Source organism: Cyprinodon tularosa, unplaced genomic scaffold (genome assembly GCF_016077235.1).
Source record: "Cyprinodon tularosa strain WSP-4 unplaced genomic scaffold, ASM1607723v1 ctg355, whole genome shotgun sequence".
Lineage (NCBI taxonomy): Eukaryota > Metazoa > Chordata > Actinopteri > Cyprinodontiformes > Cyprinodontidae > Cyprinodon > Cyprinodon tularosa.
The window spans coordinates 1,247,478-1,268,855 of record NW_024039069.1 but is presented as its reverse complement, the minus strand read 5'-3'; the positions used below and the strand labels follow the sequence as shown (position 1 = coordinate 1,268,855).

The following is a 21,378-nucleotide window of genomic DNA, read 5'->3' as shown; positions in this document are numbered from 1 at the left end:
TGATGCGTTTTTAAAGCTACAGACGGAGGTTTTTAAAGCTTTTTTATATGTATGACAGGATTTTTTGGTATACATTTTTCAACAGACTTGAGGATAACCTTTCTTATGCTCAAAAGTAAAAAAAAAATGACAAAAATGTCACACATGAAAAAGAAAATCTGGCTGGCGGTGCAATATACAGATCCAAGGTCAGATCATCTCAGTGACAAATTCCTTTGCAGAGAAGACCGATGCAGATATGGAGCCATGCTCAGATGTTTTTATAGACATTTATTCATTAAAGAGATCGAACGAGCTCTTTGTGTCACAAAAATAAACATGGTGAGAAAAACTCTCAGCCTGCGAGGTTTCCCCCTCATTCCAGCAAATAATCTGCTTTTAATTCTTTTCAAATAAGCACAAAGGCGCACCCCTTTAAAAGGCACAGATCACAGAACAAGCGCACTACTAGTAGTCAAACTGCTAAAAAATACAATGAAATTACAGTGAAAGTAAAGGAGCCCACCACCAAAAAATTGCAAAAAAACAAACAAAAAACTGAACAGTAGGTTTATAGGAAGCAAGCAGAGGGAGATTTATTTAGAAACTTTATTTTCGACTTTACAGTTTCATTCTTTTGATCTCAGCTGGTCAAAATGGAAGAAAAAAAGAAGCCCCGAACACATCTTGGAACAGACAGCATATAATATTGTCAATGTAAATTTACATCAGAGGTCTTTAGTTTTATCTTACTGGTGTTTTTCTTCAAAAAACAAAATAATTCAAATGTTCACAAATATCTGATGGTTAGTACCAACTGTGAACTTAAACGTTTTGGAAATGTTTTAGTGGTATAGCTAGAAAAAGATAATTGATAATAGGAAAGAAACAACAAGCTTGCAATTAGCACCTTGACTGTATTTTATTTTATTTTTTCATTAACTTATGGATCATCAGCACCTTATCTGGTTGTTTGTGACTAGAAGTTTGTCTCAAACTTTTGCTGCACATTAAAAGAAGTTAGATGATGAGGTCTTTATCCACGTCCTCTGTAGACAGAAAATAAAAAAACATATTAGTCAGTGAGGACATATAAAAGATTGGACATACAGGACAAATAAACTCAAATTGTATTGGAATCTGAGTTTATAATGGTATTTAGACAACAAAACATTTAATACATTAAGTTTATGGTTGTGGTGAAAAGATGGTTTTACAAACAAACCAACATGACAGATTCTACAGCACATCATCACTTATTAATCAAACATGAAACCAGAATGGAACGGGGTGTTTTTTGAAGTATTTTCAATCCGATTATATTATTTATAAGAAAAAGTAGCTGTTGAAGATTCTCAGTCATCCAGGTCATAGTTATTCCAACAAAATTAAAAGTTTGAACTTCCTGGATGGGAAGCGAAACATCTTCACACTTGGAAAATAAAGTCCAGTGTTTTATTAATTTTTTTTTTACTTTTGAAATTTGTTGAAAATAGAGCAGCAGCCATGTCCTACTGATCAAATTCACTTGATTCATGTATGGTCATCAGTCTGACTGCAGCTCTAAAAGCAGTTTGGGCAGTTGGCTACTTTGTATCTTACAGGCGTGTGTGTTAACACAGTGCCAAACAAGAAAGGTTGTATTTTCTGAATAATTTTTTTAGCAAACATAAAAATTGTACCGTAAAAACAGGTCCACCCCTTAGTAATGGGGAGTTGTTCAGGTTTGTTGGCCTGCAAGACCCTATTTGCGGGACAAAACCCTAACCACTCCCTTTTCAGAGGCATGGGCCAGTATCAGGTTCATTTGCAGGCCAAAAATGACCTCAACAACTCCCCATTAAAAAGGGGTGGACCTGTTTTTTCAGTTCAATTTGCATTTTTTCTAAGCCATAACAAGGCTTTTGTTAGGGCTACTTTATAACACAGAAACTAAACACTACTTCAGGCATCTTGAATTGAGAAAGCTTCCTGGACGGGAAGCGAAACATCTTCACACTTGGAAAATAAAGTCCAGTGGTTTGGTTTTTTTACTTTTTAAATTTTGTTAAAAAGAAAGCTGCAGTCATGTCCTACTTATCAAATTCAATTGATTCATGTATTGTCATCAGTCTGACTGCAGCTCTAAAAGCAGAAGTTTGGGCAGGTTGCTGCTTTGAAGCTCACAGGTGTGTGTGTTAACACAGTGCCAGACAAGAAAGGTTGTATTTTCTGAATTAATTGTCCACCACCTCACAGAGATAATCAAATAATACGAAGCAAAACAAATACAAATCCTCCATCCAGTTGCACTGAAAGGCCGGTATTAGAGGGGAAAATCTAGATGACGATAAAGTCATACAAAAACAAGTGTTTTTACTGCTGAAGCTTATAAAGAAAGGAAGATCCCTTACAGCTTCTACATTTTGGCTTCATATTTGTAATAAGTGATAGCAAGAACCTGTCGCGTGTTCTTGTACTTTTGAAGTTACACAGTAAATTTTGCAGTGTTAAGGTTAGAGATAAATGTAAAACCAATCCGAATGCAGTTGGTCCCACTCTAAATTTGTATAAAATCAACTCCTTACATAGTGTATATTTGAGTTTGCATACTTAACACTGGAATTTACTGTGTAGGTGTAAATTCTACTGTTTTCAGATAAGAATTTTGGGAAGTTTTTATTTTCTTAGTTCAAAACACAGTTTTGGATTGAGGCTGTAAAAAATTATTAGCAGTAAAAAATTATTATACAAAACAAACAGGAGGTTGTCCTCCGTGGGTCACTCACGCTCTTTGATGCCGAAGCAGGAGGCCCACTCCTCCAGGGCGATGTATTTGTCGCCGTCAGCATCACATGTCTCGAAGAAGCGGGTGGTGCAGTGCTCCATGGGAATGAGGGGAGCACGCAGAGGAGCAAGCTCAGAGTGGGTCAGGTATCTGATGAAAGCACGACAACACATATAAAGTCACTTTAATCAAATCAGCCCAGATCACCTCAGCAGACGTGTTTAAACTAGGAAGATCAAAGTCGCTTTTTCAAGCCCAAAATGACTGATATGACCATGCATGATGGTAAGAATGTGATTATTAACAAACAAGGGAAGAATATTCTGATAATTCTTGCAATCAGCATTACTGCTTATACAATTGTAGAATGTATTAGTAAGCCTTTAAGTTTGGATTAAAACGGCTAGAGAGGAGAATTAAAGTTAAAAAAATATCTATATTTTTGCAGATATAACAAGTATGTGTACCAAAACTGTGACATCAGGAATAATAAGTTAACCCAAATCCATATGGATGAATTTATTTTTTCTTCTAAATTCTCTAATGAAACATGGATGAGATGTGTAAATATGAAGTATACATAAGCATTACAATATCAGAGGTGTCAAAAGTATTTATGTGTATTACTCAAGTAGAATTAGAAATCTTACTGTATAAAAACACTTTTGTAGAAGTTAGAGTATCAATATAAACTTTACTGCATCACTGTATTAATGGAACATTTTTTCTACAATTCTGGATGATAACTTCCTTGGACTTAATTTTCCTAGTTTTATAACTAATGGTAACAGTGTCAAATTGAACTTTGCATTATCTTTAAAAACTATCTATTTTGGTATGTGGCAAAGAACAAGTTGGTGCAGCAACTGCAAGATATAAATTGTCTGAATAAAGCTAATTTTTTGAAGGGTTTTATTTATTTATTTATTTTTTTTATTTATTTTTGTAATACCATACTAACAAGCCATAAAAAAGAGCATAAATAAAACAAAACTGATGAGTCGAGATAATTGTAGAGATAATTGCAAAAATATGTAAGCAGAAAAGGTAAAGTATAGATTAGCCTAAATCCCTACTTAAAGGTAACAAAGTACTTGTACTTTGTTACTTGACACCTCTTCACTATATCTAGGTTTTTGTGCAGAGATGTAAAATGTTTCATTAGTTCAGCAGCCTGGATCAGATAATGCAGCATCTGCAGCTTTTTCCTCACTTCATGAGCTAAAAGAGGAGCTGAAAATCGTCCCATCAGCTTGTTTTCCACGTTCTTACCCATCGACGGGGTGCTGGTCAAGCTGGCCGAACTGCCAGTGGACAGGGAAGATGAACATGTTGTAGTTCTTCTTGAAGTCACGAGCCAGGAGGTCCAGAGAGTGGTCACCGGCCTGCAGCCTCTTCTCGTTCTCATAGATCTTCTTTACCTGAAGAAACATGACCAGTCTATTTTTATATCCCAGATTTCGCAAAGCTAAATTAATTATAAATTTTTTAAATGTTTTATGGAATGTCAGCAACAGTTTATTCCAACAAATATTTAAGTGAGTAAAATGAATTAATCCATACAGAAATTTTAATATTTTCAGTTGTCCATTAATTGTGAATGGAATTATGAAGTAATGTAGCTCCAAACAATGTTCCTCTTCTTAAATATGGCTCCCTCAAACATCACTACAGTCAACCATCTTTTTTTCTGACACCCTGATGCAGTGTATGAATAATATGAAAGAATAATATCGACTAAATCAATAGAACCCTGCTAGGCTGCTGAAGTCACCGAGAGAAAAGCTTTGTGAGTAAAATCTCAATATGTGAGCATTTTCAAACATGCAGCAGGTTTGTGTTTTTCTGCTTGTATTCTGTATTTTCCATTAATATCTTAGTCTATCAAACGGTTGCTACTGGCACTTTTTTGTCAATTCCAACCATTCAATAACTAGTAAAAGACTCATTCATGTATTTTAATAATGTGCCTTTTCTCACCCTAAGCTTCTGCTTCTCAGTCAGCAGATTGTTGTCCTCGTCACGCTCGTATAGGGTCACCAGAACGTTCTTCAGCCAGTCCCTCATACGGAGAGGGAACTCATTCAGCTCGGTGTCCAGGCAGGGCTCGATGTCTGAACAAAGCCAATAATACCAATAATCAACACAAACTTCAGTCAATTAACTTATTCCTCTTATTTGATGACTTAGGGACATATTATATAACCATAATAAGTATTTACAAGTATTACAAGCAAATCTATGTGTTTTATATGGTAAAATCAAAAGGTCTGCATTGTAAGATTGTTTCAGAGCTTTATGCTCACTTTATTCTACAGACTGACTACTCTTAACTTTCTGAGATGAGATGTGCTGTAATTTCCATCCAAATCCAGCAGCCCTTACTGATTTCCCTAAGCAGCGTACATTGTGTTCAGACAAAACACATAAAAAGAAGAAAGCATGTTTAGACGGAGTCTGCAGGACCCAACATGACAGTTCAACCCACATATCCATCTCAGCTGAGTGTAGACATGAGAGCAGAGAGTCTGCTGAGATGAGTTTTAGCTTCTTCATTTTATCACACCTGTGAGAGGGAACTAACAAACAGGGTGTAAAACAAATACCAGTGTATTTCCCAAAGTGGTGCAGACGAGAGGGGTCAAAATTTCAGCTGAGAAAGGCTTTTCCTTTGCCTGCGGCTTGCTGAGTAATACGGTACAGAGGGCTTTACAATATAATCTGTAATACATCAGAAGAGTTTAATCTCTCACATTTGCAGGGTCCAATGTAGTCAAGGTGAAGCTTGTGGCCCTTCTTGGTTCCCTCCAGAGTGCACTTGGTGGCAAAGAAGTGGCAGGAGGAGTCATAGGTCTTGTTGTCAGTGCCGCAAACCTGGAAACAAAAAGCAAATCAACCAAACATATATATATATATATATATATATATATATATATATATATATATATATATATATATATATATATATATATATATATATATATATATATATATATATATTTGTATAAATATATATATATATATATGTATCAATATTAGGGCTGAAACAATTAATCGGATTTAAGGATTACTGTATTGAAATAATAATTAACTAATTTAGTAATCGATTAATCGCCAACCTGGACTATAGAGACTATAAAATATACCAGTAAATAGACCCACTTAGAGCAATAATTGTACAAAAATTGTAAAAGAATATATAAACATTTTGCATTCAATAAAAAAAAAAATCTTTCAATTGAGGCTCTAACCAGCCTCTTCAAGTGGAAAAGCTTTAGTTTCACCTGGTTTTATTTTGCAAAAAGAATTGTTTAAGGAACCTTTTGCTTAGTAATCAATGAATGGAAAAAAATAATCATCAGATTAATATAAAGAAGACTGATATATAATATATATATATATATATATATATATATATATATATATATATATATATATATATATATATATATATATATATATATATATATATATATATATATATATATATATATATATATATTTTGCATCTTTAAAAAATGCGTTTGGTATCTGATAGATCAGATATTTAGAATGATCGGTATGTATTTAATTTGACAGGAAAACTGATGCTAACAGTGAACTCACATGCTCAAACTCTCCCTCAGCTGGGGGGCAGGTGGAGGGGTCCTGGCACACGCACAAGGGGGTGTTGCTCTCATCAACCTCACACACTTTGCCCTTCTTGCAGTGGTAGTTCAGGCAGGGATCTGTGAACAAAAAGAAAATATATTTATGCAGAGGTTAAGGGTACAAATTAATAAAAACAAAATGACTTTAAAATAGCATCAAATATAGGTCCTACCCATATGATATTTATATCATACCTTTGTGCCTGACAACCAAAGATTTTAGAACAATTAAACAAAATAATTTCTCAGAGACTGTTCAGAATGGATGTATAATTTTATCAAATACTTTTCATTTACTTTTTGTCCAGTTACTAAGGAAGACCCTAACAATTATGGACAATTATGTAACAACTATATCGACAGACTGTATTCCCAGATCACATTTTGATCATAAAATTGTGCAGATAAAACCTCACCAGTTGAAAATTAGTGGAAAACGTTAGAGGTGTAAAATCATTGAAATGCTCCATTCTGGTGACTTAGTAATTTGGACAAATGAGCGGACTGTTCCTCCGTTAATCAGAGAACTAATGATGGTCACTGATTACAATGTCTGTCTAAATGCTGCCACATATTTTGTTCTGCAGTCATTTTGTGTTTCAGTTTGTGAGTTTTTTGTCACTAGATGATTCAGTATAGTGTTGGGTTACTGGACTAACCACAGAGAGCTTTTAAATCTGCTTGTAGGGTGCTCGTCTGTTAGGTCTTTAGGCTACTTTACTCAAGGTTACTTCAGACAACTTATTTCACTGGACTGGATCTTAGGTAGCCATTGTATTATTGCAATGATGCCCAAATTTGGGGTCAGAACATAATATTACTGCTTTTGGCTGCCTTGCTCTCACTTTTTGTCCATCATGCTTTTTAAGATATATTTAATTATACTAATAAGTTATACGAAATCTTGCAAATGAAAAGAAAAAATATGATCGTAGTAGTTATATCTTTTAAGCGGAAAGATAAAAGTTTAAAAAAGTTTTTGAAAATACTGACATACAGCATGCCTTTTGAGGCTAAGCTAAGCTGCCTGGAACAGCCTTACGTCCCTCCAGTTTGGAAATGGTGCCTCTTATTAAGTTTCCTGTGGTTGAACTGGAACACATAATCACAGCTGTCTGCATGCAGAATGAGGCAGTCTGTAATTATGCCTGTTTAGTGTGCCAGTTTAAGCCCTGACCAAACCCTGAAACCTCTGTATAGCAGCATCCAGTCTCTGCAGCCGAATCAGTTTGAGGAGGTTGGTGCTGCAGAAACAGATCCGTTCCTGTAAGACTGCATCAGAATATAGAGGTTCATCTTCTATAGTTTTCCATCTTCTGTCTCCACTTAATCCAGTCTAGATGTATTTACATTTTTAAGGAGACCCACCCTATGTTTTCTAACAGGCCATTAACAGTTTAAAAAATATATAATTATGATTTAGATATATCATTTTCTTTGATAGAAAAATTATTTACTTACTTTCAGCTGCAACATCATCAACCTCAATGGCTTCATCAAACTCTCCAACCTCCACCTGCACTGGGTTGGCTCCCACCTCTGGTTCCTGAGGTACAGCATATATCAAAGATCAGACTTTTAACTGCTGGTTAATCAGGTCTTTTATGACATTAACTTTCATGCTGATTTACTCATATGCTTCTCTTAAAAAAACAAAATGAAATATCATCAGTCCTCCCTAAAGACCAACAGAGTCTGAGAGACTATAAGATCCAGCACTAAAAAACAGCTAAATCTACATGTGGTGAGACCAAAAGAAAAAGAAAAAAAACTAATGGTTTCCTGACCAGCTCAACCAGTGGCTAAAATTAACAGCTGTGGGCTCTCTGGTCCCGCTGGACGTCTGAAGCAGGAAACCATAAAATGTCCACAGAAGAGCTCAACTACTTGTTATGAACAAATTTGTCTAAAATACAGCAATGCTATCTATAAATTATAGCGCTAAAGGAGATATTTTGTCCTAACAGGAGTCAAGAATCTTTATTTGCATTATGGACTCTTAATGAAATTATATTTGACACACTCAGCTCAGAATGCATGTATTTATAACATGGACAAATAACACTTTGACGAGGAAGAGCTCTTAAGGTGTCTCTTTACAGTAAGAGATAAACAAAAACATTCAGAAGATCAAAGGTACAGTAAATGAAATATCAAACTAAAATATTGGAAACATTCACATTAAGCTTTACAATTATTATCATGCACAATTCGTGTAAGAGAATCAATGACATCACAACTTTTTCTCTGGTACCTCTTCATGGTTCAACTTCATGAAAGGCAACATTATAATGAGCAAATTAGCTATAGCTGCTAACACTAAAATTCATACCTTTTACATGTCCAGAAAAAAGAAAAGTCACATATAATCTATAATCAGCTCTGTGGTTTGGAAAACAAATCTTAGATGTTGGATAAAATAAGGGAAAAATATTCAAAGAAAAAAAAAGAAAGAATTTATTCTAGTATAAAAAATCAAGTGAAATGCTATTATGTGACTGGTGAAAGATTGCAGTTTATGTCAAAAAGTTTAGCGTTGTTTTCCTCTCATTAAGCAGAGTTTTGTTCTGCAAAAATAATGAAAGCCTAATAAAATTGATTTTAATAGAAAAAAAGCCATTTTCTGTGTTTGGAAAATATTTCTGCAATTCTCTCAAGACACTATAAGAAGATCTTTGAAGCGATACTTTAAAGTGGGATGTGTTGTCTAAAAAACTAAAATAGGAGTATATGGTTTTTCCTTTGCAAGGAAAATCCAAAAAGAAAAAGAACTAAAAAGATCTCATTGAAACTTTTTTGCTCCTTTTCTGCTCTAACATAGGACACATCTGGACTAACCTCAACAACTGCCTCCTCAGTAACCAGCTCCTCTACAAGCGGTTCCTCCTCGGTCTGAAACACAGAAACAACAATCTGATGTTTAATACAGAAAAAATGGGGCAACCTACGTGAATAAAATTGGCATACACATGAATAACCCAGCAGACCAACTCCCAGGGGAGGAATTACCCTAGGAAGAATGGTTAATCCAAACAGACTTTAAATGGGAAAGCACACACCCGGTTAGAAATACAAAGGAAGTCCATCACACAATAATAGGTGGTCATGGGAACAGAGACACCATCAAGAAGGGAAAAGGCTCACAGAGGGATAAAGACTGGAAACTCTGAGTTAAACTTACAGGAGCAGCGATGGCATGGCCAGCCAGGCACAGGAGGAAGACAATCCACACCCTCATCTTCAAAGACTGGAAAAAAGGGAGATCGTTTTATTATTCATTAAATCATCATGCAATTAATAGACTTATGAGCTGTATTGGAATAAAATATGATATGAGGTCTACACATATTTGTGTAAACAGTTATGGCTCTTTTTTACCAGAACAGTGCTTCTGTTTATACTTGAACAACATATAAAGCAACTTATAGTTTCTTTGTTCATCCAAATTGCTCTAACTTCCACTCATTGTTTATGAAGTGAAGAGGTTTCCTGATCTAACAACATGTGCAGCTAAAGAGACCAATAAATTATCTCAACCGGATTTTCTTTTTTCTTTTTCTTTTTTTTTTTTTTTGATTTACCTGTCTATCTTCTTTTCTCATCGATCCTGTTTGTTTGTTTTTTCTTTTTTTTGTGTCCATTTCAAGTCTGGAATGAATTAATCAGCTTATATTCTTACAACCCTGTTGGTACTCCCCAATCTTTTCAGCATATTACCTCTGGTTTCTAGTCTTTTCTTGATGTCAGTTTGTTTTAAATTAAAGGATAAAAGATGCAGGCTTGTGTTTTAATGCACCTGAATTACACATCCCTTTTTACTGTGTAAGTGCAGAGATTAATAATCCAGATTTGAAAAATGATCAAGATGAATTTAGAGAACTGCTTCTTTTTTGACCTGAAATAACTGACATATTTTCAAGAGTAGGTCACTCCATTCATTAGTGCTTTACATATTATTCTTAAGAATCTACAGCTTTCTTCAAAAACAATTACAAAATATTTAGTTTTTAGAATAATTTTATTTCAGAGAATATTATTTTTATTTTCAAATAAGCAAAAGAAACTAAACGCAAAAGGAACACCAGATTAGCATCAGCTAAAATCAGATCACATTAACTGTGGAAATGCAGTAACCAAATAAGGTTTCTTGAGGAATGCTAATTTTAGAGAACTTTTTTTGTCTTGTTTTTGCATAAAAAAAAGACTGAAACGCACGAAACTCAAAACAACTGATATTGTTCAAAAGAACCTGGTATCGCTGATTTGTGTGCTGCAGGAAATAACATGTGCTGTGTGGCTGAAAAAGGAGGAAACTAACGACATCGGTATAAACGCTCCAAAAAAGCTGTTTTCAAAGGAAAATGTTTCAGTTCTACATTCCATGTTAAAATGATTCAAAGCAATCAAGTTGGGAAACTCACACATCAAATGTATTTAAAAGATTCCAACCATTGAATTAACATATTTTTCCAAATTTCATTGTACTGGACCCACAGCATAAAGGAAAAAATAACGTTTAAAGAAGCCAAACAGCAGGATAAAATATTTAAGATAGGGATAATGGTGCTTTCCAAGTTGTTAATAACACATAGTGAGAAAGCTCTTCCACCTCTTGTTTATTTTAGTGGGTTTTTTTTTTTTATGTTTCTGCTTGACACATTAAAAGAAAAAAAACTGATTGCACTGCTAAGAATAATGTCTACATTAACAGATAAAGAAGATATAACAGGACTTAATATCTATTGTGTATATTCTTCTAACAGAAAGAAAGTCAGTAAAATTGGTTGAAGACATTGGGGGGAAAAAAATTATTTATGTCTAACCCAAGTCTACAGTTGGTTGAAAGTGAAAGGTGAAAAGCGTAATTTTCAGATCATAGAAAAGACGTTGAAAACCCAGTTTATCAACATATTTTCAGCATTACTGGACTTAAGTGTGAAGAAATCTGACCGACCAAATAGCCCAATTTTCAACAACTATTGAATCAAGACTATGATGGATCGACCAGATTTAGACTAAAAACCAACGTCTAAATGACATCTGGTGTTTCGGTGATTTCTCTTTAATGGTTTATTTCATTTTGTTGTTACAAGTAGGAAATATTTTTGGAGAACTACATTTTAATCAGATATCTCCAAGTATCTCTATAAACTGTATAAGTCTGATGTCCTTTTTCAATTTAAAACAACCACCTCATAAACATCACAGTTTTGTTGTCAGTCCATCAATCTTTGTGCTTTTTTTCAAGAACTCCCCCAGAAAATAATCTCACCAGCTTAGAGGTGTTTTTGCATTCAGGAGCATAAATCAAAGAAACACAGAGACTCAAAGCATCAAATAAAGCCTCAGAAATGTGTCTGCACACAGGTTGTGTTGACATTTGAGCGGGACTTCAAGTGTAAACAGGCTCCTGTCTCCATGTGCACATTCATTTATCCAACCTATTTTTTCCACTCAGGTGTTAGCTCGGAACCGATTAGGTAACTTTAAATGTTTATGTATTTTGTCTAGGAGAGAAACATTTCAATAAAATGTACTAATTCTGTACTACTTTTTAAACATCTAAAACTTTTTAAAAGGAGACTGAAGATTTTTGCATAAGCTGGTAGTAAAGCTATCATGCAGATATTTGTTTTTCGCTTGACACCGTCAAAAACTAAACTTGTTTATATTTAGTTCTACAATTGCCATAAATTCATTTTATGACACCTGATGCCTATAATTGCTGTAAGCAAGATTGAAAGAACTAAGAGGACTGTGTCTGTTTTCTAGTTAATAAGCTTAGTTTTACAGAGGAAGAGTTGTTTTGAAGAAAAAAAAAAACTTCGAGTGCCATTACAGGGAATAATATTATAAATGTAGTTCTTTTGTGAATCATTTTGAAGAAGATTAATTAATCAAACCAAAACTATTAATTGAACAAAATAAACATTCTTTTTTAAGTGATGTATTTTCATTAGAAAATGTTTGTGCTTCCATCTGGTCAAGCTGCTTATCTGCAAGATTTAATTTACCTTAAATTTGTGTTTTTTTCTTTGAAAGGCTAACTTTATAAGCATTAAAAAGGCGATTCAGAGATATCTTGTTCCAACTTGTGTTTTTATCTTTATAATATTCTTTTATTTTTTTGTGTCTTTTTTCTTAAAGCTTAATTTTGATTGTAAAGGGTTAAGAAAAGCATAATTCATGGACACTCTTAGTTACACAATATAACAAGCTTAATTTTAAGTGACTTATTATTGCAGAAAATGTAGTGCAACTGCTAATCCAGAATGTGAGCATTTGCCAGGAAGTAACTCTTCAGGAGAAACATTCAGAATAAAAAATAAATAAACCTTGCAAAAAGAAAATAGTTTGATGTTCAAAATTAGCTCATTAAATGTAAATGTATCTTAACCATCATTATTATATCTTCTGTTTAAAAAGGTCAGCAATTTCAATTCAGATTAATTGTGTAGTTCTGGCAAACTGTTAAAACTCAGAAAAAGGCAACAATGCTGATAAGAACAATTAATCAATAAGTTTTCTCCTAGCAATATCACAAACATGTTTGTTATGTAAAATAAATGTTTATGTCATTTAACCCTAACTAAATAAACTAAAAAGTAGGAGTTCATGAGAGCTTATTTTTGACATGGTGGCTGCTGTCATCCAACATGCTGTTCTTAGCCTGGAACAGACTAGGATGTCCTAGACTGAAGTACTGTTTCTGATCAGAATCACTTTGAAAGCAACACATTATATAAACCACCAGACACAAATTTCCTGTTAGCTGCCATGAAAAAAGTATTCCCTGGATCTGTCTCTCCCCTCGAGCTGTCTGTCTAAGCATTTGTTGTAAAATTCAATGAGAAACTTCTTCTGCAGAAGAAACAAGGGTTCCTTTGTTTGGTAATGGAGCATCGCATTGCTTAGTCTTTCTTTGTAGATTGTGTCCTTCTCTCGCTCCGTGCAATCAGCTGCATCTCCCAGACATCAAGAGGAAATCTGTTATGCATCAAAGGCTACATAGGGGTAAGTCTGAATGTCTGCAGGGGCCAAGGGTTAAAAAAAAAAGTCTAAACTGTTTAAAATCTTGACATATAACAGAGATGATTTCTTTTTTGTTGCAAAAGCAGTAGCAAAAAGCAAAGTTGCAAAAACAGTAGCAAGGTTGATCCTTTTATGTCTTCTGACAGGGACTTTCATTTAATTTAACATTTAATTTCTTCTTGATATGAGCTAAGTTTCAAGACTGAAGAAACTCTTGGTTGCGTGCAGATTTATGAAAAGCAGGGCCCAAATAGTCTGACATGTTCAGACACATGCAGTGAAAAGGGTAACATTGGGATTGCATTTAGTAAATCTGTAGTCTGACAAACCCTCCAGCAGAGCGAAAATATTCTGACATTTAGATGAGAGACATTTGGTATGCTGTTCAGCAAACACACTCAGCTGTGTCTGACTTGAAATGACAGGCATGTTTGCTTTGGGTTTAATTTGGATTCTTTCCTGGGAGTAGGTTGCACCAAGAGACAACACAAAACGACAGAGGAGCCATGTTCCACTGCATCTACAGCAGCTGTATGTGTTCTTCACTTCATCTTATCAGTAGCCAGGTCAAAACACCAAAATGTCCTTCCATGTTGACGATTAAAATAAGCATAAAACAAAATAATCTATGTTGATGATACTCAAAGCTTGAAGGAGAGGAAAGCCCGGCGCAGAACCTTTAACCTCAGTTTTAATCATGACTTTTTATTTTGTTAACCAATAGTTTAATATGCTCCTATCTATCTCCTGCTTGTTTTTTGTTCCTTTTCAAACATTAAAAATACATGCGATAAAAAGAACCAAATACCTTTGTTGCATACTGAAAACTTTTGAATATAAATAAAATAGGGGAAGAGATGCAATTGAATGGTTGATACGTCTGGGCTGATATCAGCATTAGCCTGCTTATTAAGCTATGTTTTTTTGTGCATTATTTCCTACTATATCTCTGTAGTGTAAACAAACAAAAACAAACAAACAAAAACAATGTTATTTCTAGTGCAATGGATAAAAAAATACTACTAGCACCACTTAAAAATGTCTTACTTTTACTCCTTTACACTAAGAAAATGCAAATGCAATTTTCAACACCACTTCAAAACTGCATTCTCACCATCCCCCCTTCCTTTGTTTGCAGCTTTTTATGCAAGCGCTTTTTGAAACATATGATTAGCTAAATTAAAATGTACTTTGAGCCATACTTGCGCGTATAATTATGAATAGGAACCAAGTTTAAAAAACATATTGAAGAATATTTTGGTTGAATGGTCTTTAAATTACTCTATGATGGAATGGTAATCTGTTCATGGAGAATGCTGCCTATGTTGCCCAATGACTGCTGAAGATAGGCACCAATCCCCCGTAATGCTGCGCTGAGAAGGAGGTTCACACAGTGGGAGGATTTTTACACATGTTGAGCCAAACAACCAGCTATGGGCAAAGACAAAGTATTACTGCAAAGATTATGTACAACTTCAGAATATGATACGAATGTTATCTAACAAATAAATATTTTAGCCTTTGTGGAAAAAAAAACGTATTAAGGATAAATAAAATTTATAGGGTTTAAAAGCAACAAAGTTTTGTTATCCAGCACTTCTGATGAACCTCTACTAAGTCGATACAAAGCAAGACTTTTAGAGCAAGTGTTTGCTTTTTGCGAATGTCCCAAAATATCAAGCAAGGAAGTCAAAAAACCTAAAGCTTTGGGGTGGAAAATTACAGAAACTCCGACAGGGGACACAGATGCTGACGCCTCAAAAATAACCAGCATAAGTGCACCTTTGAAGAAGCAGAGCTAACAAAAAGGTTCTGGCGATGGAAAACTAGAGAAGAGAAGGTAGGGAGAGAAATGAATAAGAAAAAATAGTAAAAGTGTATACAGAAATGGGAGAAAACAGAAATGTTGTAATCTCCTAATTGTGTGGGGTCAATATTTGATTTGGAGAGATCTAATGTGTGTGTTATATGTTCGCTTTTAAAAGATTCCCGTTTAGTTGGAGTGTCGGGAGGGGGTCAGACAAACTGACGTAACAGCAAAACAAATTATTTTATTTGGAAAGCTGTGCTCATAATTAAACAGGGCTGAGGCTAAAAGGGAAACTTCAGGCTTATAAAGAGGCCCTTTTCCCCACAAATCTATTTAATTTGGGTAGTTAGGTAAGCAAGAGTAAACTTACTTTGGAGGAAACCAACCTAAGCTTGAACTGTCACTCATTCATAATTCTCTTAGGGTTGCTGTAATACCTTTTGCTTTTTCCACCAGATCTTTGAGAAAATTCTTTCTCATCCTCCTTGGTGACATAACATTCAGTTTCTGGAGATCCAGATAAACAGCCTGCCTGGCAGTAAACATTCTGGACAAACAGCAATAGGAACAGAGAAATATTTGGAAACTCTGAGAATAAGCATGATTTCCTGTGTCTGCACAAGGCCAAGAGGTGGAAATAATGTGACTACTGTCAAAACATAGGGAGTGAGTGATGATCAACTTGTGTTTCTACAATGAAGCTTTAATATTAAGCCATAAACCTCAGCAGTAATTTGCAGCCTAGTGGTAGATCTTTTTATTTTTGCTGTACTCTTCCAAACAAGGTAGGTTGAAATCTTGGAAGCATCATTGTCTCCTTTTCACATTCTTAAATGGATATGTCTGCCATCTGGAAGGACTTTACTGTGCCAAAGATCAGACAGTGCAGGTCAAAGAGGTTAAACATGTCAAACAGGTGCTGGAAAGTCTGTCAGGAAACGTAAGACTGGGATTGTTGCGTTTGTAAGCTCCTGATTTATGTTGTTAATCTGTTGCATATGGAATAAACAGTAATTTGGTTCTTTGCTGACACTATTTGTTTGCTAACTTAAGAAGAAGTTGAAAATGTTGTAATATTTGACAACGAAGACAAATGAGGAAATGTATGGTATATATATATATATATATATATATATATATATATATATATATATATATATATATATATATATATATATATATATATATATATATATATATATATATATATATATATATATATATATATATATATATATATATATATATATAAAAACCAACTTAAATAATTTTTATTTGAATGAAATGTGTATTGTGCTGCGACAGATTGGTGACCTGTTCAGGGTGAACTCCATCTTTCACCCACAGACTGCTGGAGATAGGCACCAGCCCCACAGTGACCATGAGGGATAAGAGGGGGAAGATGGATGGACGGACAAACGGATCGATGGACAGATGGATGGATGGTTGGACGGATACATGGATGGATGGACGAAGGACGGATGGATAAAACAAGAGTTTAATCTTAAATCAAACAATGGCTTTAAACTGGGAAAAGGACAGGAAATTAAAACAAAAGCCATTCTTGTTGTTCCCCTACACTACTGTAAGGCATTTCTTCAGGTTTGGGAACATCTAAGGAAGCTTTCTGACTCTGTGCTTTAGACCTCATGGGTTCTTGTAATTTGAACCTGCAGTTTCCTCCAAAGATTTTTTCTAAGACAGATCACTCTATGATCTATAATGTAGTTCTTGCTTGGTCAATGTTCTGTAGCCTTGATGTTTTGTTTTGGGTCAGTATCAAGATAAAATACCCTTCTGGAACCAATCTTTAGGGTTGTGGCTGTTAAAATTTTACAGTTCATTTAATTTATTTGACGTTTAGCTGTAAAACCTGAGGCATTAGAGCCCTGCGTGCTAATGAGTCTTATTGTATATGGCTCCAAAAGCCTTCAGACCATTAACATGCTCCTTCTGTGTGGTTGTGGAGTGATTTTCATTTTATTTTTTAGTAATCATGCCAGTACCTGTCTTCTTCTTATATAATTTTTTTGCAGATGCTCTTATTGCATTTTTGCAGATCTAATATCTTGGTGTCATTTACAAAGTTTTTCAATTGTTCCTAATGATGGAGAGGTTGGATTAGAAGGAAGTGGCTTTGAGGAGAGTCCTACTTTATGTACATATACAATTGAGATCAGGTGTATCTGTAATTTATCTGTTTTTCCTGTTTGTTGGCTGGACCATCAAAACCTTAAAGGGTTTAATAGAAAAGTAAAAGCACAAAGTAACATTTAGACTATATTTACCTACTGTTGCTAAGTATAGAAACTCCCGTTGCTTTTCATTTTATTTTCTCATATATCTGACCTACCGACAGGAATCTAAAAAAAGGTTTAGTCTTGGTGGCCTATAGTAGCTGGCAAATTTAGTTTCGCCCCCTTGAGATTTCTGGCACGCCCATTCAGTTCTATGGACAAAGAGTAGTTTTCATGAAAGGCACCTGCAAAAAGGTAAAGGAGAAAAGTGAAGATCTTTGTTAGCCACGGTCACCTGACCTCTTTGACTCAGATTTTCCCTTCCTCCACCAGCTCAGATCCCATGTCTCTGGAAGCTGTAAGGGACGTTGCATACCTAAAGGGCTTTTCTACAGCCACTTCACAATCTATAAACCGTAGTCATTTGTTCTACCCTGAAATGATTGTGAACGGACACAGATTTCTCTGTTTCATTTTAAAATGACAAAAAAATCTTTAAAAAATAGATGCCGACTGACCAAATGTTATGCAATTTACATCAATATATAAAGTCATGCAGAACTGTAAGTCAAGAGTAAATTCAAAAAACTGTATGTTACATAATGTATGGTTGTTTTTACAGTTTTAATCATTTCCTCATGGCTTTTTTTCAGAAAACATTCTCCTTTAGCTGATTTTAATGGACTTATGCAACATCTAAAATTATTGTTTTATTACAGAGCAACATTCTTTGATCTTGATGCTGCGTTTTCAAAGTTTTTCTTCTCTTCCTCATAATACAGCAATTGTTAGGCTACTTATTGAGATTACTTTCGCCAGTCAATTAATATGTATGGTGCTTTAGTTTAAAGCCCAAAGGCATTTACCTAAATTATAAAGAACTTTTAATTAGTTTTGTACTTGATGCATGCCATTTTTAAGATGCAGAAAATGCAAAGATGATCAACGTTAGGAGAACAAGATCAATCCCAAGCATAGAACTAGGCTGTTCTAACTAGTGGATCTTGTTCTGGAATATCTGTGAGAATATCAGTAAAACCTAAACAATAATGAATCCCTATTATTTTCATTACTCAATTCTTTTCTACTTTTTAACTTAATCTCCTTTGTGTCTTAATGTTAAATGCCTGCTACGTTTTCATCTTATCTTCCTTCCCACAGAAACAATCCAGATTTTTCCTCTCCACGTCAGCGTGGACAGCACCACAATCTTCCTTCTTCCTGTCAAGGGATTACAGCTTTTGTTGCTCAGTTTTCCACAGCATCCTTAGCGCTGACACCACCTCCCTTCCCTTTCTTCCTTCCCTCCTCCTCCTCCTCATCCTCCCTACATTCTGTCCAGACCTGCCACCTCAACAATTAGGCACTAGAGGCTCAGGCTCTGGTTCACTCCTGATGCCAGCATATTACTGTGCTTCATTCTCTCTAAAGGAGCTCTCAAGGGAATCTTCAACAAGTGTGAGTAATATAGGAAAATAAGAGGAGCTTTTTTCAAATTACAGAAAGAGAGGACATTTTTCTGAAATGTAAAATATGAGTGCCCGCTACCATTGCAATATAAATGATTTACAAAAGATTTTAGCTAATTATTGTTTTAAATTTACATACACAAAACCTTCTTATATATCTGAGTACAACTTTAAACCAATATTTTAAAACTAAAAGAAAAAACCTTGCCAAAACTGAAGATCATAAAGTTTTACATTAAATTAGGGAAACTATTTTTTGACTAGTGCGTAACAGTGGCTTTTTACATTTTTCTACATAGTTGTAAAGCAAATTAAATCAAAATTCCTGTTCCTAAAGTACCTTTAGTGGTCTGCTTTAAATCACAGCAAACAGCTGGTCAGTGATCACCATGGCAACCCACATTCCTTTTCATGGGAGTAATCAAAGACCCTGAGTTGCAGCGGAGATGGAGGGTAGGTGGCAGAGAAGGAGAAATTCTCCTGTTTTGCTGCCTGGTTTAGATAAAAACTTTTATCCCTCCATGTTTTTTCTTCATTTTTTCCACAAGTCCCCCTCCCCCCCAAAAGTAAGAAAAAATATGGATACTCTCTTACAAAACTGGGAAAGTTTAAAAAACATCTTCAAGGGTGTGCAGTTTTTGCATCAAACTTAGGAAAATAAAAATCCAACTAAGAAAGGAAAACCAAAGTTGACCAACAGAATAGCTTTCTTGAAAGCCTCCTCCCTCAAGCCAGTGTCCTCATTTCTCTTCCCCCTCCTCCTCCTGTTGTCGATGTGGCAGACAAAAGCTCCATAGAGAATAATCTCCCCAATCACACTCTGTATAATACATGCAATGAATGATTTTCCAGTTAGCTGTCTGAACAACAAAGAAGACATTTTCAGCACAACTTTCTGTTTGAATTCAGATTATTTATAGTGGGTTGTTTGAAATTATTTCCCCATGAGAGGAAAGTATTTATATTGTGACTATAAAGTAAGAAGGATGAATACCATTTCATAAAAAGAACTTCTCCTGCTTTTGGTACATAAAAATGGATACACCCTCAAAACCTTTTATAAATAATGGAGGGATTCTTCCACACCTAGCAGTGATCAAACTTTACTTATTTCACTTATTGGTCTGTGAAGTGCAGTTTTACAGCCTGAATGCTTTAAAAGACCCATGAATTTGGAAACCTTTCACTCAGACATATCATATTCCACCATTAGTAAATGTCAACCTGAGGCAGTTAAAACAGTTCAGAGTGAGACCTCTTACCTTCAGCTTTGCAGAGCAGGGACAATGGGGAGAGAAGTCAGCCGTGTGCGGGGCTCCAGGAAGATCTAACTGGCTCACCAGTTTGCTCAGAAGACATTTCCAGTGGGACGTCCCAGTATGTACATGGCTCTTGCCCCCTCCATCCCCCAACCCCCTCCCATCTCCTCCTGTCTGCATGGGATGGGCTTGAAGTTAACTCTCCGCTCCCTTCGGCTAGGTAAAGTGCAGGAGTCCATTTATACCAATACATTTTCTAGTTTCTTTATGGATGTCTGAAGATGAGCATGTACAATAATTTTCTGGAAGGCCCGTAATCATTTTTTAAGGTTTTGTACCCACCAAAGAAATCTGTCATATTTTTTTTATTTGGCTATGTAGAATTATATTTTATATTAAGCTTTAGATATTGATCTGTACTGGATGTGTTCCAGTTCTGTTTTCCTGTTTTTATTCATTCAACGCTTCTACCAGTAATTTAAATAAGAAAATGACCCATTTCTAAATCCATGGATACAACATTTTTTTGTTGTTGTTTGCAGATATTTGTCTATCATTGTGTTCTCTTTTTTTCTATAATACTTTTGTTTTTGTGAGTGTATAGTATATATTTAAAAATAAGTAAAGAAAACATTTCTGAACATGTGTGTGACTGTGTTATATAATATATACATAGTTTTATATCATAATATTATTTGTTGGAAACCCCAGTAATGCTAAAATACACCGGACCATGTTATAATAACCCTATTTATAAGATTTGTAGCACAAATGCATAAAATATATGATATTCGTGTCTTCAAGTTATGATTGATTGAATGCGCTGATACTTTCCTGATCCTACCATATAGACTTGCGAAGAGTGGAGCGGTTGACTGCTCCAAGATGGCGGAACCACATCTCACCAGCGCCAGGTGATAGTGTTTAATGGAGGATTTATTTATAAACATGTCTATGGTCCAGAACACTAAGTCAGAAACATTAGCGGGACAGATCATTTATTATGTGGCAAGAAAGACTGTTAATAAGTGCAATCTTTTGATTCTTAATTGCAAGATGAGCATAATGACTGTTACTTCAGTTGCAGGTTGCTTGACGTCCTTTGTGGCTTTTGTATTTCTGTTGCGGCTTTTGTTTTTAACCTGACACCTCTGGGCCACCTCTACTGGTAGACC

At 35.0% G+C, this 21,378-nt stretch overlaps 1 protein-coding gene across 1 annotated transcript; it reads right to left on the bottom strand.

The window, feature by feature from the left end:
* Positions 1–737: 737 nt before the first annotated feature.
* sparc (secreted protein, acidic, cysteine-rich (osteonectin)) lies at positions 738–20,357 on the bottom strand. Its single transcript, XM_038295411.1, has 10 exons — positions 20,207–20,357; positions 9,578–9,643; positions 9,235–9,288; positions 7,858–7,942; positions 6,353–6,474; positions 5,500–5,620; positions 4,727–4,860; positions 4,019–4,167; positions 2,748–2,896; positions 738–1,028 (listed from the first exon to the last, which is right to left on the bottom strand). Exons 2-10 carry the CDS (start codon positions 9,632–9,634, stop codon positions 1,000–1,002), a joined length of 900 nt encoding a protein of 299 aa, XP_038151339.1. The 5' UTR covers positions 9,635–9,643; positions 20,207–20,357; the 3' UTR covers positions 738–999.
* Between the last annotated feature and the right edge of the window lie 1,021 nt (positions 20,358–21,378).

Excerpts from the sequence above, each read along its gene's own strand:
- sparc (XM_038295411.1), bottom strand. The coding sequence starts at position 9,634 with ATGAGGGTGTGGATTGTCTTCCTCCTGTGCCTGGCTGGCCATGCCATC. Across the intron at positions 5,621-6,352 it reads CTGAGGGAGAGTTTGAGCAT|GTTTGCGGCACTGACAACAA; the intron begins GTGAGTTCACTG and ends TTTTGTTTCCAG. Across the intron at positions 1,029-2,747 it reads CTGCTTCGGCATCAAAGAGC|AGGACGTGGATAAAGACCTC; the intron begins GTGAGTGACCCA and ends TTCTGTCTACAG.